We start from the raw sequence: 15194 nt of genomic DNA on the forward strand, positions 1-15194 counted from the left end.
GCCAACCACAAGGAAGGTGTCTCAGTAAGTTCAATTCAAATCACATGTGTCATAATATGTGTCTCTACTTGAGAAAAATGTCCACCTGTGCCTTTAGGAAAAATCTGCCTTCCCCCCAATATCCCTGACGGCATGATGCTGTCCCCCAACAAAGAAGAATACAAAGTGGGTGATTCAGTGGGTTGGAACTGTGTTGAGGCGGGCCTGTTTCCGCTGCCTCCAGGTCTTTACAGATGTAGCACCAGTCTCACCTGGGAACCCCCGTTACCTGCAGGACTACACTGCACTGATGGTACATACAGATGTGTTTTAGAGAAAACCACCTTGATGACAAATCTTGTTTCTGACTCTTTCCTACAGAGGAACCGTTTGAACCTGACAGTCAGTGTGGTCCAGGTGAGAAACGTCAGGGATCTCAATGTACCTGCATACAACGGGAAAGCTGCCTGTAAGTGTTTATCAATAAGTCCTTTCTTACATCAGGGGGTCCTCTTCGTTACATTGGGGACAAATTGTCCCCAGTCAGCAGTTTGGACACCACTGCCTTATATACAAGCCCATATATTAACCAAACTATTTTTTATTTGGTGAATAATTTGGAAAAAAAATTGACAAAATGCATTCTTGGCTTGAAGTATTTTTAGCTTAAGATGGAAGAGATATAAAATGATAACGGATTATATATGATATTGATATGATATTATATATGATATATGATATTTATACAATCATAATAACACGACGCACAGTTGTAGTCCCCAACGCCACTCCTTGTCCACATTTTTTGAAACACACGTCTTAAAAGGCTTATTTTCTCTGATTATATCTACAATACTGGGTAATATATGTGTAAAGGTGACTGTAGGGTTGTTATTGTATGTCTAGAGTTCTCTAATAATGTTAAAAAAAACAATTTAGAAGGTGGTAAACAAGTTTTCTATGCCCTAAGGCAGGGGTCTCAAACACGCGCCCCGTGAGCCAAATGTGGCCCACAGGACACTAGTTTGAGGCCCCCGCCTTGATATGAAAGTTTAATGTTAGTGCGGCCCACGCAAGTTTGATATGGATGCTGTATGGTATCATGTACCCAGAAAAAATTATTACGTTTGATTAATGTTCATGTTAAAGGTTAAATAACTGTTAATAGTTATCCTCCCTATCCGTGTGGAAGTGGTAAGTTTTTGGCTATTTAAGTTTAAAGGAAATAACTTGAAGGCTACTGTTTAGGTCGCTAGCTCTCTAGTTTGCGAGTTAGCATGTGTCTCAAGACCCTGCGGTTGCGCAATATGTTGTAAATAAAAAGAGTATAAACTAGTTTGTGGAAACTAGTTTTATCATGGCCAGTTATGGAACCAATTAACAGCAATAAACGAGGGACATCCACAAAAAAATATTTTTGACAATGAATGAGGGCCACCTGCCTGTTTGCTTCATGTTGATATTTTCCGCAGATTATGAATCAACATTTGCTATAAAAGTGTCTGTGACAAGAGATTAGATTTAGCTCCAAAATCTGTCTCTCTTTAATTGCCATTGTTTGCTCATTGCAAAGGAAACTCAGAAGATGCAAAATATTAGTCTACATGGCCTCAAACAGTGCCACTCAAATTTACAGCATTATTATATAATAATTTGAACTGACCTGTGTGTGTATGTGTGTGTGTGTGTGTGTGTGTACAACCAGAGCTGAACCCGAGATTCTTTGTATTCTGAACACTGACATCAACACCACCGTGCCGATGTCCCTGTGTTCCTTCTATGCTGGCCGTTGCCATGGCGATCCCCTCTTCTTTGTCAGCGAGAGTCCTTGCGATACCGTAGATCCAGCTAAACTGGAGTGGGCCAGGTTCCGAGCCAAGTGGGCTTCAAAGAGTTCTGTCCAGGAGCCGTGCGACCTTGACGTTTGTTACGAATGGGAGACCTGCTCGTGTATGTGTGACTGAATCCTTTCTCGGTCCAATTGAATGGTAAAAATTCTAAACTTCCATATGTCTTCCATAGCATCCAAGAAATGTGAATGTAGAGCTGCTCGGGACTGTCCACGGGTTATGGAGCACACGTTCTGTCTAAAGCTGACTAGAAGCCAGAGCACTCGCAGCCTGCATCTTTGCGCCATGGCCGCCCTTAAGTGTGCTGCCTTCCAGTTTGAAATCATCAATGAAGGTGTCTGTGAATCCTGATGGCTCCATTCTCCTTGAACAATATCACCACACATTGTATGAAGTTGGTAAAGGTCAACTGTAGATGAAATAATATCATTTTCAATAATAGGCTTACACATCCATATCTTTGATGACTCACAACAAATGTACTGATTGTGCAGAGTAAGTGCAAGTTGAATGACTTGGCCGTTTTGTGTTAAAGTACACGGACAGAGACGTGACTATTGAGCCAGAACAGCATGTGTGGTGTAAATAAACAGAAAGACAAAGAAGAACAATATGTGGATATTCATATCAGTATATAAGCGTGCTCAGAAATCTCAGAAAATACACTCAAAATGTAAATCTAACTTCAATTACATGATATCTTTTTCTCTGATCAACCAATCAGTACTGGGGGGCCTGCAAGCTGGCCCTGAGAAGTGAATCAGAAGTCTGGCTAAAAAAAAAAAGTCCCATTGCTAATAGTGATTCTGAAGAAACTGAGAAATTACTTTTATATGGCAACACATAGAAGCTGAAATTTGATTGGTGAAAAAAAAAATCCAACATTCACATACACAAATGAAGCTAAAGAGTGTTAGGAATAATTTAATCTCATTTAATGAAACTCAAATTAGAATTTAAAATGCAAGCCAGTGTTTCTTTTAATGGTTAGGCTAGCAGGAAAAGCCTTGCTTAACACGATTTAATACATAGAAATATGTAAAATGGTAAATGGCCATACTTCAAAGTTGGAAATGGGGATTAATCATGATTAATTAATTTAAAACTGATTCATTGCACTAAAAATGGTAAAAACTTGACAGCCCTATGGCCATAATTCAGACGGTTGCAAATGGCGATTAATCATGATTAATTGATTTGGAACTGTGATTAAATACACAAAAAGCAAGCATTTGTAAGCATTTGACAGCCCTATGGCCACACATTAGCCATAGTTGCAAAAGGTGATTAATCATGATTAATTTGAAACTGATTAATTACACTAAAAATTGTAAACATCTGACAGCCCTTTGGTCATAGTTCAGACAGTTTCAAATGGTGATTAATCATGACTAATTCATTTGAGACTGTGATTAATTACACTAAAATGGTAAAGATTGACAGCCCTATGGCCATATTTCAGACATAGTTTCAAACGGTGATTAATCATGATTAATTTGAAACTGATTAATTACACTAAAAATTGTAAACATTTGACAGCACTATGGTCATACTTCAGACAGTTGCAAATGGTGATTAATCATGACTAATTAATTTGAGTCTGTGATTAATTAAACTGAAATGGTAAAGATTTGACAGCCCTATGGCCATATTTCAGACATAGTTTCAAATGGTGATTAATCATGATTCATTTCATATTGATTATTCATTCATTCATTCATTTTCTACCGCTTTTCCTCACGAGGGTCGCGGGGGGTGCTGGAGCCTATCCCAGCTGATTAATTACACTAAATGTTAAACATTTGACAGCCCAATGGCCATACTTCGGACATAGTTTCAAATGGTGATTAAACATGATTCATTTCAAATTGATTAATTACACTAAATGGTAAACATTTGACAGCCCAATGGCCATATTTTGGACATAGTTGCAAATGGTGATTAATCATTATTAATTCATTTGAAACTGCTTAATTACACTACAAATAGTAAAGATTTGACAGTCCTTCTTATAAATCAATTAAAACTAAACCAATTAAGGAACCTATATAATAATCTACTTATGTGTAATAATCTTGTGTGTGGCACAGCGGTTGGGAATCAATGCACGACCCCACTCTGCTGCGTATATTTTAGGTGATGATGATGATGAACATACGTATATAACTGGCTGATTCTCAGTTGTTCGTGATGACAGTTTTGTTGTTGGGCAGATATAATGAACATTAAGAAGAAATAAAGCGACCATCTTTATTGTGGACAAGCATCAATGCTGATCACAGATAGCCGCTCCCCAGCACACCTCCTGGACCCCACTTGGCATTCCGTCATTGTTGTGGCTACACTGCCAATGCCAGAGTTCACACAAAGTGGGGTGGAGTCTTCTGGACATTCTGATACATTCTGGCACACACAACTTCCAGCTGATTATTGAAAAGAAGAAGACAAATGATTATTATTATTAAATCCCTCATCACTGTCCCACCGTGATGCCCACTGTTAGAAACGATCCCAGCAGACTCACCGTGACACTTTGTTCCGGGTTTGCAGTGCTCACAAGAAGTAGACGTCTCTTCTGGCCAGTTACACTCACTATCATTGACCAGTGTGAATTTGCGGCCCAAACACCGTAGAGCTCCTAACTGGCAAACGCCAACCACACGAGATGGGATTGTGCTAAATCTGGCACACAACTCTAGGGAAGCCCTTCAATACATATGGGGAAATCAGGAAACGATTTTTGACACATGTTAAATCCAAAAAATAAAAATAAATCATACTCACGGGCACTGAATTGGCATTTTACACACACAAGTTTTTCCTACATTCTCCCACAGTTTACACTTCAGTTGCACAGGAGGAGTAGGATCCATGAGACCTAACAGGAAGAACAATTTCGAGGTTAATAATTTAGGTATTATGCTGCCACAATAACACATATTTTAACACTATAAAAGCTATGAGCGTTTACTACACCTTTACTACAGTGAGCGGTGGATGGAGAAGGCGACCACTGCAGACTGGGACTACATATGACGTCTGATATGTCACCTGTCATCATCAGTCCGGATGGACAGGACAGGGACACTGTGTCTCCAATCTGATACGCTACTTTAGTAGGAGTGGCTATAACGTCACTGTTGAGCTGAGGAACATTACAAGTGGAACCTGTGAAAAGAAGTTGCTGATTAACGGCCAAGGATTTTGATTTTTAGAATGGTATACTTACTTTTACAAACCATTGCTCCTGTCTTCCAATTCTGACCATCAGTGCATTCAGCCAAAGAGTTTCCACTGAGGTAATAACCATCTATGCAAGAGTATTGTACTTTGTTTCCAACCAAATAAAAATCTCTGGGATCCTGAAAAAAAAACACAACATCAGTAGTTGCACTTCACAACATAGATGTACTATGTAAGTAGTGGCTAATCAACTTAATACAAATAGACGGTGTGGACATTGAAAGGGTGAACAAAAATTCATTTCTACGGATCACAATAGATGAAAATATGAGCTGAAAACCTCATATTACAAATATACAACATAAGGTGGCCAGAAATATTTCAGTATTGAACAAAGCTAAATTTGTTCTCAATCAGAAATCACTCCACACTCTTTATTGCTCTCTGGTTCTACAATATCTTACTTATTGTGTGGAAATATGGGCTAATAACTATAAAAGCAATCTTCACTCGCTAAATGTACTGCAAAAAAGGTCAGTAAGGATAATTCATAATGCCGCCTACAGACAACATACTAACTCCTTATTTCTAAAATCACAAATACTTCAACTTGCTGATATAGTTCATCTTCAAACAGCTAAAATAATGCATAAGGCTAAAAACAACCAATTAGCTAAAATGTCATCCAATACTTCTCTACAAGAGAGGAGAAATATGATCTCAGGGAAGAAGTACATTTGAAACACTTCTATGCTAGGACTACGTTATGCTAGCCATAGCATTTCAGTATGTGGAATCAAACTATGGAATGGATTGAGTAAGGACCTCAAACAATGCACAACGATGAGCCAATTCAAGAAACAATACAAGCAGTTGATGTTTGCTAAATACAAGGATGAAGAGTCTTGAACCAGTCATGATGTGCTACATATATCACTATATTGACACTTACTATGGTACACATTATGTCATTGGATGCTCATATCACCTTGTACTTTGGTATGGGACAAAAAATTTAAAAAATTAAAAAAAACAAACAAACCTTAAACTGTATTATGGAAAGCAGGAAGTGAACAAATGTAACAGTTACTGATTGTAAAAGTACCAGATGGAGGGGTAGGATTTAATAAGCTTTGCTTCTTTCTACTCCTTTTGGACATGTGGAACTGTGAACTGATTATGTGATGCACTCAATTGTAATCTGATGCATGTTCAAATGAAATAAAACCATTACCATTACCAATACCATTACCATTACAATTACCATTACCATTACCATTACCATTACCATTACCATTACCATTACCATTACCATTACCATTACCATTACACTATGCCACTTACAGCCAAACAGAGGCACCTCTTTAATAGTCTTTGTCATACGGTCATTTCAAATTAGTTATGTCACCTGGATGAAACCATTTCTGAGGTTTGGAGGAGGTCCACAGATCTTTGGTGGCGTCACAGACAGACTGAAACATTGAGGCTCCATCATCCTGGTACGCAGGTACAGACGGAAAACACAAATTCACATCCTCATTGGACTATTTTTATTTCTGGAATGTGTGTTCTTACTGTAAATATTCTATATCTGCATCCTCACAGGGTGATTGCTCGTCGCTTAGGCCAGAGCAGTGCTGACCACCTCCGCTTGGACTGGGGTTGGTGCAGCTACGGGATCTTGACTTTTGTCCCTCAGAACAGGAACTCCAGGCTGACCAGCAGCTCCAGCTACCATGGATCACCCCTGTGAAAATATTTTTGTAATATGAATTACAATATGGTAATGGTAATGGTAATGGTTTTATTTCATTAGAACATGCATCAGATTACAATTGAATACATCACATAATCAGTTCACAGTTCCACATGTCCAAAAGGAGTAGGAAGAAGCAAAACTTATTAAATCCTACCCCTCCATCTGGTACTTTTACAATCAGTAACTGTTACATTTGTTCACTTCCTGCTTTCCATAATACAGTTTACTTTTACAGTCAGTAACTGTTACATTTGTTCACTTCCTGCTTTCCATAATACAGTTTACTTTTACAGTCAGTAACTGTTACATTTGCTCACTTCCTGCTTTCCATAATACAGTTTACTTTTACAGTCAGTAACTGTTACATTTGTTCACTTCCTGCTTTCCATAATACAGATTACTTTTACCATCAGTAACTGTTACATTTGTTCACTTCCTGCTTTCCATAATACAGATTACTTTTACCATCAGTAACTGTTACAGTTGTTCACTTCCTGCTTTCCATAATACAGTTACCTTTACAATCAGTAACTGTTACATTTCTTCACTTCCTGCTTTCCATAATACAGTTTACTTTTACAATCAGTAACTGTTTAATTTGTTCACTGATTGTCTCAATAATACCTTAGTGTCAGGCATGGCAGGGTTCACTCTGTGCATTTTGTTTTAGCACCTTGCTACGTTTGTTCAATAGAGCAACGGCATGAACGGAGTGAGCCCTCTTCCCAGCCATCAAATCGCTCGGTGACAAACTGAGACAAAGAACATTTGTAACCATCATTTACCTGGTTGTTCTCCAATCGCAGTTCCATGCTCACATGCTCCTCCGGAGGTTCCTGGCCGACAGACGCATCGGCACTGTGAGCCTGTCAGGAGCGGCTGGCCGTTATTCTGGCAGGGTCTGCAATGGCAAGGATGCTCCTCAGCCAGGTACTCTTCAGTGGCCCTTTTCAGGTGGTGCTTCTTCAGACCTGCACACTGGACCTCCTTTACTAGCTCGTACAGAGGACGTAGCTGGAAGTACACAATAACATTTATGCATTATTAATAAGATGTATCATTAGCTATTACACTAAAGCTGTTGTTTGTTTGTGCTAGCAGTCATACCTTCTGGTCTACGACATCAGGGAAATCTTTAACAGAGGAGGCCCAGTTGTCATAAGCCTCTCCATTTACTTCTGGATTTTCTAAGTCTAGAACTTTCAGGACGTCTGAAAATGATGGATCTCCTCCAAAAGTGTTCACCTTGATGGGCATCTTGGTTGCATGATTTTCTGCGGAGAAGAAAACACATCATAACAACCATGCGACGATACACATCTTAACACCAAAACAACTTTACTCACCATCGTCAAATGAGAAAGATTTGGAGAATTTTTCACAAATTATTTTGACCTTTTTCCTGAACAAGCGTCGTTTAACCTTTTTCCAGCACCTCTGGTAGTCGATATTTGTTGCCTCTATACAAAGAAAGAACACATTAGTTATTTTCCTCAACAATTATCAAGTCCTATGACACACACAGACCAATAAAGAACGCCATGTCTGTCTCCTTTGTTTGTGTTGGAACAGATTCAGTTAAGCGCTATGCTATATACTATATGATGGGGTGTTCAAGTACATTGGTAAGTCTGAATATTAGGTGTCAGCTTTTAGACATCAAACAATCAGAAGATGGAAAAATGTTGACATTACTGTGCACCTGTGAGGAGAACCTGAGGAGAATCTGAAATCTGATTGGTTAAAGAAACGGTCCCATTGCTAACAGTGTTTAAGTAACGTTGAGCCAGCACGCCTAAATCTGAAGGCCCTGGGTAGAATTGAGAGAATAGAGAGACTTAAACTTTGGTACTGTGATTAAATACACAGAAATTGTAAACATTTGACAGCCCTATGGCCACACTTCAGACATAGTTGCAAATGGTGATTAATCATGACTAATTAATTTGAGACTGTGATTAATTACACTAAAATGATAAAGATTTGACAGCCCTATGGCTATATTTCAGACATAGTTTCAAATGGTGATTAATCATGATTCATTTCAAATTGATTAATTACACTAAAATGGTAAACATTTGACAGCCCAATGGCCATACTTCGGACATAGTTGCAAATGGTGATTAATCATGACTAATTAATTTGAGACTGTGATTAATTACACTAAAATGATAAAGATTTGACAGCCCTATGGCCATATTTCAGATATAGTTTCAAATGGCGATTAATCATGATTCATTTCAAATTGATTATTTACACTAAAATGGTAAACATTTGACAGCCCAATGGCCATACTTCAGATATAGTTGCAAATGGTGATTAATCATGATTAATTTGAAACTGATTAATTACACTAAAAATTGTAAACATTTGACGGCCCTATGGTCATACTTCAGACAGTTGCAATTGGTGATTAATCATGACTAATTAATTTGAGACTGTGATTAATTACACTAAAATGGTAAAGATTTGACAGCCCAATGGCTATATTTCAGACATAGTTTCAAATGGTGATTAATCATGATTCATTTCAAATTGATTAATTACACTAAAATGGTAAACATTTGACAGCCTAATGGCCATACTTCGGACACAGTTGCAAATGGTGATTAATCATGTCAGAGACTTAAAGTTTATCCTCTTCTCTCCTTTTTAATTGTGAATTGCAACCACTCTTGTTAGTCCCACCCCTTCCATTACGGAGCAATATTTAAGAGTAGTTAGGGTGCATTTGAAGTTACTTACCAGACGTTGTAAAAGCCTGACTGTCCAACTCCAACAAGCCTTGGTATTCGCCTCCAAGCGAGCCCTCAGAGAGGTAGTGTGTGCCGTACGTCTGCAGCAGTCGACGGTAGGCAGCGTAGTCGTATGTGAACGGAAGCGAGATTAAAGCCTTCCAGAATTCTTCAGCCAGGGGCAAATACTGGGGGGCCGAGTTTTGGAACTGAGCCAACTCCACTTTATTCTTCAGGATGACGAGTCGATGATTCTGGAGGATATTGTTTGATAATGAAGAGGAATCGAATCATTTTGTTTGACTTGTTTGCCAAGTAGATTACATCTACAGCGTTACTGCACCTTTGTTTCAGTGAGCTCTTTGTGAAAGGTACGACGGTCATGTCCCATTAAAGCGTTGGCCTGGATGTGCTGCATGTAGGACCAGGAGCTTTCATAAGATTCATCAATCTCCTCGTTGTCCACTTTCACCTTCAGGACAAGACAAAGTAATACATTGCTACAAATGCTGTATTATTGTCTCATCCACCAGAAAAACATAGATATATGTGGAACTATGTCATTTGTAGGCCATCTCTGTGTATACTATGTGTCCTTGTGAGCACTAAAGGATACAATGAAGTGTTTTACCAATGGTTCTCTTGGTGACCGTGGACCCAATTATTAACAGAATTCTGAACCTTGGGCTGATGCTTCACATTTTACAGGATCATCCTGACATCCCTAAGAGTACTTCAGTATGAGGGTGATTTCCTGTTAATGATTGAACCAGCCTTGGACTCCGTATTAGCTTAGTCTTCCTGCTGAAGGGACAGGACTAATTTGGTCGAATTTTCCTCTGTTGGCAGGGGATTTAATACAAATTTCACTCAATGCATGAATTTCTTGCTTTGCACAACTTTCTGCACAACCTCATATCAGGGCAACGTGATTGACAGTCACAGAAATGCTCTGTTCCAGTGTAAACAGTATTTAGTGTCATTTGTTTGTTCAATTACTGGTTACGTGTTGTAACTAATTAACCTTCTTGGAATGTGGGAGGAGATGGCATGGCGGTTGAGTGGTTAGCGTGCAGACCTCACAGCTAAGAGACGAGGGTTCAATTCCACCCTCGGCCATCTCTGTGTGGAGTTTGCATGTCCTCTCCGTGCATGCGTGGGTTTTCTCCGGGTACTCCGGTTTCCTCCCACATTCCAAAAACATGCTAGGTTAATTGGCCACTCCAAATTGTCCATAGGTATGAATGTGAGTGTGAATGGTTGTTTGTCTATATGTGCCCTGTGATTGGCTGTGATACTATTGGTGTGCCCCGCCTCTTGCCCAAAGACAGCTGGGATAGGCTCCAGCACCGTGAGGAAAAAGCGGTAGAAAATGAATGAATGAATGGAATTTGGGCGGAAACCGGAGTACCCGGAGAAAACCCATGCACACACGGGGAGAAAAATATATAAAAACGAAAAACAATCTACAATAAAAGATTCATTCATTCATTCATTTTCTACCGTTGGAGCCTATTCCAGCTGTCTTCAGGCGAGAGGTAGGGTACACCCTGGACTGGTCGCCAGCCAATCACAGGGCACATATAGACAAACAACCATTCACACTCACATTCATACCTATGGACAATTTGGAGTCGCCAATTAACCTAGCATGTTTTTGGAATGTGGGAGGAAACCGGAGTACCCGGAGAAAACCCACGTAAACATGCAAACTCCACACAGAGATGGCCGAAAGTGGAATTGAACCCTGGTCTGTGAGGTCTGCGTGCTAACCACTCGACTGCCGAGCAGCCCACAATAAAACATAATATGGTTAAATATATGACTCTGTAGAACATTATGCTAAATAATGTAGTAATTTTGTGTGTGTATTTTTACATTGTTTGACTTACCTCAAAGTTGTACCTTAGGACATTCTGCGGCAGTCGATAATAAATTTTATGGTCACCACTGAACACCTTTCTGCACTGCCCTCCGAAACTCAGAGTGTTGATCACACCTGCCCTTAATTTCCCTGTAAGCACATCATATCTGGGAATACCAAACACAAAAAATATGGTTATACAATAACTAAAAAATAATTAAGAAAGAATTGTTGACTTAAATTAAACAACAATATCCAAGTAGTGTATTTCCAAGGGTTAGGGTTAATAATAACATTAGTCTTTACATAAGCAAACATAGGTTTTGTTCACAAAACAAATACTAAATAATAACACGTAGCACGAGGACCACCTGAATAAAAAAAAAAAGTACTCACCCTCTGCCAGTCAAGTCAGAGTTTGGGGGTGTTTTATCAAGATCACAGACAAACTGACTATTATCTTCATTACACCCCCTCTCATCGAGACCATCTTCACAGTCTTGGTCACCATTGCACACCAGAGACTGGCTTATGCATTGTCCTGTATTGGGGGTATTTTAGGTTTATCATACAATGGGAACATTTATTAAATTTATTAAATTATATGCACCTGATGTGCATCGGAACCTTTCTCCACAGCCTGATTCCAGAGGACACCCCTTCTGTGGGAAGCAAGGGTGAGTTTCTGTGCTTTCCCCTGAACATGGCACACCCCCAAACTGGGCATACACCTCAACATGCCGTGTGCGCACCTGATAATGAAGCAAAATGAAGGTCATTTAATTAAACAAGCGTTTCATTCATTACATGGGCAGTAAAGCCATTACCGATATTGGCGTTGATACTTTTTACTTGAACGTTTTAATAAGTTCGAGGTCATCCAGCTGTCGATGCTGATTAGTTTGGTTAGGTTTCATTGATAAGTACACTTGTGTGTCATCTGTGTATCGTAGAAGTGGAAGTTAATGGAGTGTTTTCTAAGGGGGACATACAGTATAAAGGGCAAACAGTACAGGTCCTGGGCGTGCTGTATATATTATGGGTAGAACATGCAAACTCCACACAGAGATGGGTAGAAGGGTAGAATCGAACTTGGGTCCCCTAGCTGTGTGGCCATGGACACGCTAAGCACCGTGCAGCCCTGTAATTAAAGCATGCTCCATTACATAGATATTTGTATATATTGTAAACCTGTTTATGACCTTCTAAATACCCAAGAGCCCTCTACACATTACCCAATATAGAAGACATAAGAGAAAATAAGACATAATTAAGACATAATATAGACACACGCATGTTGGTGTTGGGTGAATTTAGTTCTCTTATTACTCGCACGTTCTGTCCAGTACTTCCCACAGTGGCTATTGTCTTGTTAATGTCACATTACTGATACATAGTGACCAGTAAAGAACACTACATGTCACAAAATGTCTTTGAAGGCATCTTTAGAATGCCTTACATTTGTACAGTATTTTAGTTCATTCAGCCAATTATTATGCGTGAAAATGATAAATTTAGGCCAAAATATTTATACAACATTTGATTACTAAACTTGTTGAAATATTATTGTTTATGTTTAGAAAGCGGGCGGCACGGCAGGTCGAGTGGTTAGCGCGCAGACCTCACAGCTAGGAGACCAGGGTTCGATTCCACCCTCGGCCATCTCTGTGTGGAGTTTGTATGTTCTCCCTGTGCATGCGTGGGTTTTCTCCGGGTACTCTGGTTTTCCTCCCACATTCCAAAAACATGCTAGGTTAATTGGCGACTCCAAATTGTCCATAGGTATGAATGTGAGTGTGAATGGTTGTTTGTCTATATGTGCCCTGTGATTGGCTGGTGACCAGTCCAGGGTGTACCCCGCCTCTCGCCCGAAGAAAGCTGGGATAGGCTCCAGCACCCCCTGCGACCCTCATGAGGAAAAAGCGGTAGAAAATGAATGAATGAATGAATGAGTACAGGTCCTAGTACGAAACCCTGTGGGATGCCATGTCTGACCTTCATGTGTATGGATTCTTGGAGTGAAACCATTTTAATGCAGTTCCGAAGGCAAGTTCTAATCACTGTCAATCCTGTAATATAACTAATAAAAACAAAGTCTCCAGTTTTATAGTATGCACATTACCGTATGTGTGGGTTACCTTTGTTCTGGTGCAACCATCGCACTCGGACCAATCTCTGTAAGACCCCCATCTGCAGTTTATCGGCCGCAGACAGCTAAAGTACACAAAGTAATTACAAATCATATCATTATGCAGATTCCACGACCAAAACTTGGCGGTATGTTAGCACTTACCAAACGGGAAAAAGAAACACAAGCAGCAAAGTCAAAGGAGCCAACTGTAAACATACGATAATAATTTATGACAATGCAGAAATGCTCTTGATTTAACTTCACATTGAAACACAAGATATATTATATGTAGTACGGTATTTAATAATACAACAAATCTCACTAATTAACATTTACCTTCATGGTGTCCTTGGCTTGACTAGCTTGTCAGTGTCATATGAGAGATTACTCAACAGAACTCCAAATTCTGGAATTTCCCGCAAATGGGAAACGTCTCATCAATCATTTCCACAGAATCAAACTGCGTTCTTCTCCAAGGCTTCACTTCAATCTCTGGTAAACATCACAGCCTGTGCAATAATGAGACACATTCTGCTTTCTGTCAGAGTGTTCCATATAGTTGTGTAATCATTGTTTATTCTGAATAAAGGGGGGCATCGGCCCGGGAGAATGTGCTGAACAAGACAAAGGTCAGCACATCCAAATTGGTCAAGTTGCAGACACAAACCATTCGCTTGGGTTAGTTTATCTGCTTTATATAGTTTTTTTTTTAATAGGAACTGATTTGATGGTGTTATCTACAGGAAAACAAAAAAGTACTACAGCAATAAATCAAGCACATGTGTTGATGTTGTGTCACTGCACTTTATTATAAGTGGACTGTTTACTGCATACCTGTAATTGTTTGTAAAAATGTCTTGATATCTATGAGAGTATTAAAAATAGACATTTGTAAGGCTTTTATCAGTGTCCTTTATTCATGCTTTCTCATCATTCGCTCAAGGTCTTGTTGGAACATATCCTTGGGCCGTAATAGCAGGTACCTACTGTAATAGTAAAGAAGGAATACTCAACACAACACAAATTGATTCAATCTATACTGACAGTCAATAGGTAGAAATATATGCATATTTGTACTAATACAAGGGTTGGAATTCTGCCTTTATATCAGGGGTCTCAAACTCAATTTACTTGTGGGGCCACTGGAGCTCGGGTCTGGGCGAGACTGGGCCACATCAGGTTTCCCAAAAAAAAAAAAAAAATGCATTTATTAAAAACAGAAAAATGAATAAACTTTGCTTTGGTTTCAATTTTCTACAAGAAAAGCTCTGATAAAACATTCCACTGTTCTCAAATATCTTACTTTTGATTTTTCTACACAAAATAAGATGAAAAATAAATAAACAAATCAAGAATAAAGAAAATCAATCAATCAGTAATAAATAAATATAATAATAATAATAATAAAACGGCAAATAATAAAAACTTAAGAAACCACATATAGTTGGTGGGTAATTATTTTTTTCAGATTAAAATGAACAAAGCATTATTAGAGCCCTGTAGACATGACAAAACACGACTATAGTCACATTTATACTCTTTTTATTTACAACATATTGCGCAACTGCAGGGTCTTGAGACACATGCTAACTCGCAAACTAGAGAGCTAGCGACCTAAACAGTAGCCTCAAGTTATTTCCTTTAAACTTAAATAGGCAAAAACTTACCACTTCCACACGGATAGGGAGGATAA

General features: G+C 39.0%; 2 protein-coding genes across 2 annotated transcripts in view; one reads left to right on the forward strand and one right to left on the reverse strand.

Annotated features, from left to right (window-relative positions):
* The window catches only part of c6.2 (complement component 6, duplicate 2), a 21613-nt gene extending 19173 nt beyond the window's left edge, over positions 1 to 2440 (forward strand). Inside the window, exons 19-23 of the mRNA XM_078794336.1 lie at positions 1 to 24; positions 98 to 292; positions 361 to 448; positions 1685 to 1929; positions 2002 to 2440. The exon at positions 1 to 24 is cut by the window's left edge and continues 109 nt beyond it. Of these exons, the coding sequence (XP_078650462.1) occupies positions 1 to 24; positions 98 to 292; positions 361 to 448; positions 1685 to 1929; positions 2002 to 2180 (731 nt within the window). The 3' untranslated portion in view covers positions 2181 to 2440. The remainder of the gene's footprint in view (positions 25 to 97; positions 293 to 360; positions 449 to 1684; positions 1930 to 2001) is intronic.
* Positions 2441 to 4065: 1625 nt separating this feature from the next.
* LOC131118784 (complement component C7) lies at positions 4066 to 14035 on the reverse strand. Its single transcript, XM_058064663.2, has 18 exons — positions 13838 to 14035; positions 13664 to 13707; positions 13509 to 13584; positions 11981 to 12122; positions 11767 to 11911; positions 11399 to 11537; positions 9850 to 9978; positions 9517 to 9760; positions 8118 to 8231; positions 7879 to 8045; positions 7557 to 7785; positions 6588 to 6759; positions 6421 to 6508; positions 5059 to 5191; positions 4806 to 4997; positions 4614 to 4707; positions 4354 to 4535; positions 4066 to 4252 (listed from the first exon to the last, which is right to left on the reverse strand). The coding sequence occupies exons 1-18, from the start codon at positions 13841 to 13843 to the stop codon at positions 4080 to 4082; spliced, it is 2469 nt and encodes an 822-aa protein (XP_057920646.2). The 5' UTR covers positions 13844 to 14035; the 3' UTR covers positions 4066 to 4079.
* Between the last annotated feature and the right edge of the window lie 1159 nt (positions 14036 to 15194).

The sequence above is a fragment of the Doryrhamphus excisus genome, linkage group LG10, assembly GCF_037039965.1.
Source record: "Doryrhamphus excisus strain RoL-2023G ecotype Guam linkage group LG10, RoL_Dexc_Guam_v1.1, whole genome shotgun sequence".
NCBI lineage: Eukaryota > Metazoa > Chordata > Actinopteri > Syngnathiformes > Syngnathidae > Doryrhamphus > Doryrhamphus excisus.

Excerpts from the sequence above, each read along its gene's own strand:
- LOC131118784 (XM_058064663.2), bottom strand. Across the intron at positions 11,912-11,980 it reads AAGGTTCCGATGCACATCAG|GACAATGCATAAGCCAGTCT; the intron begins GTGCATATAATT and ends CCCCCAATACAG. Across the intron at positions 4,998-5,058 it reads AGGAGCAATGGTTTGTAAAA|GTTCCACTTGTAATGTTCCT; the intron begins GTAAGTATACCA and ends TTCTTTTCACAG.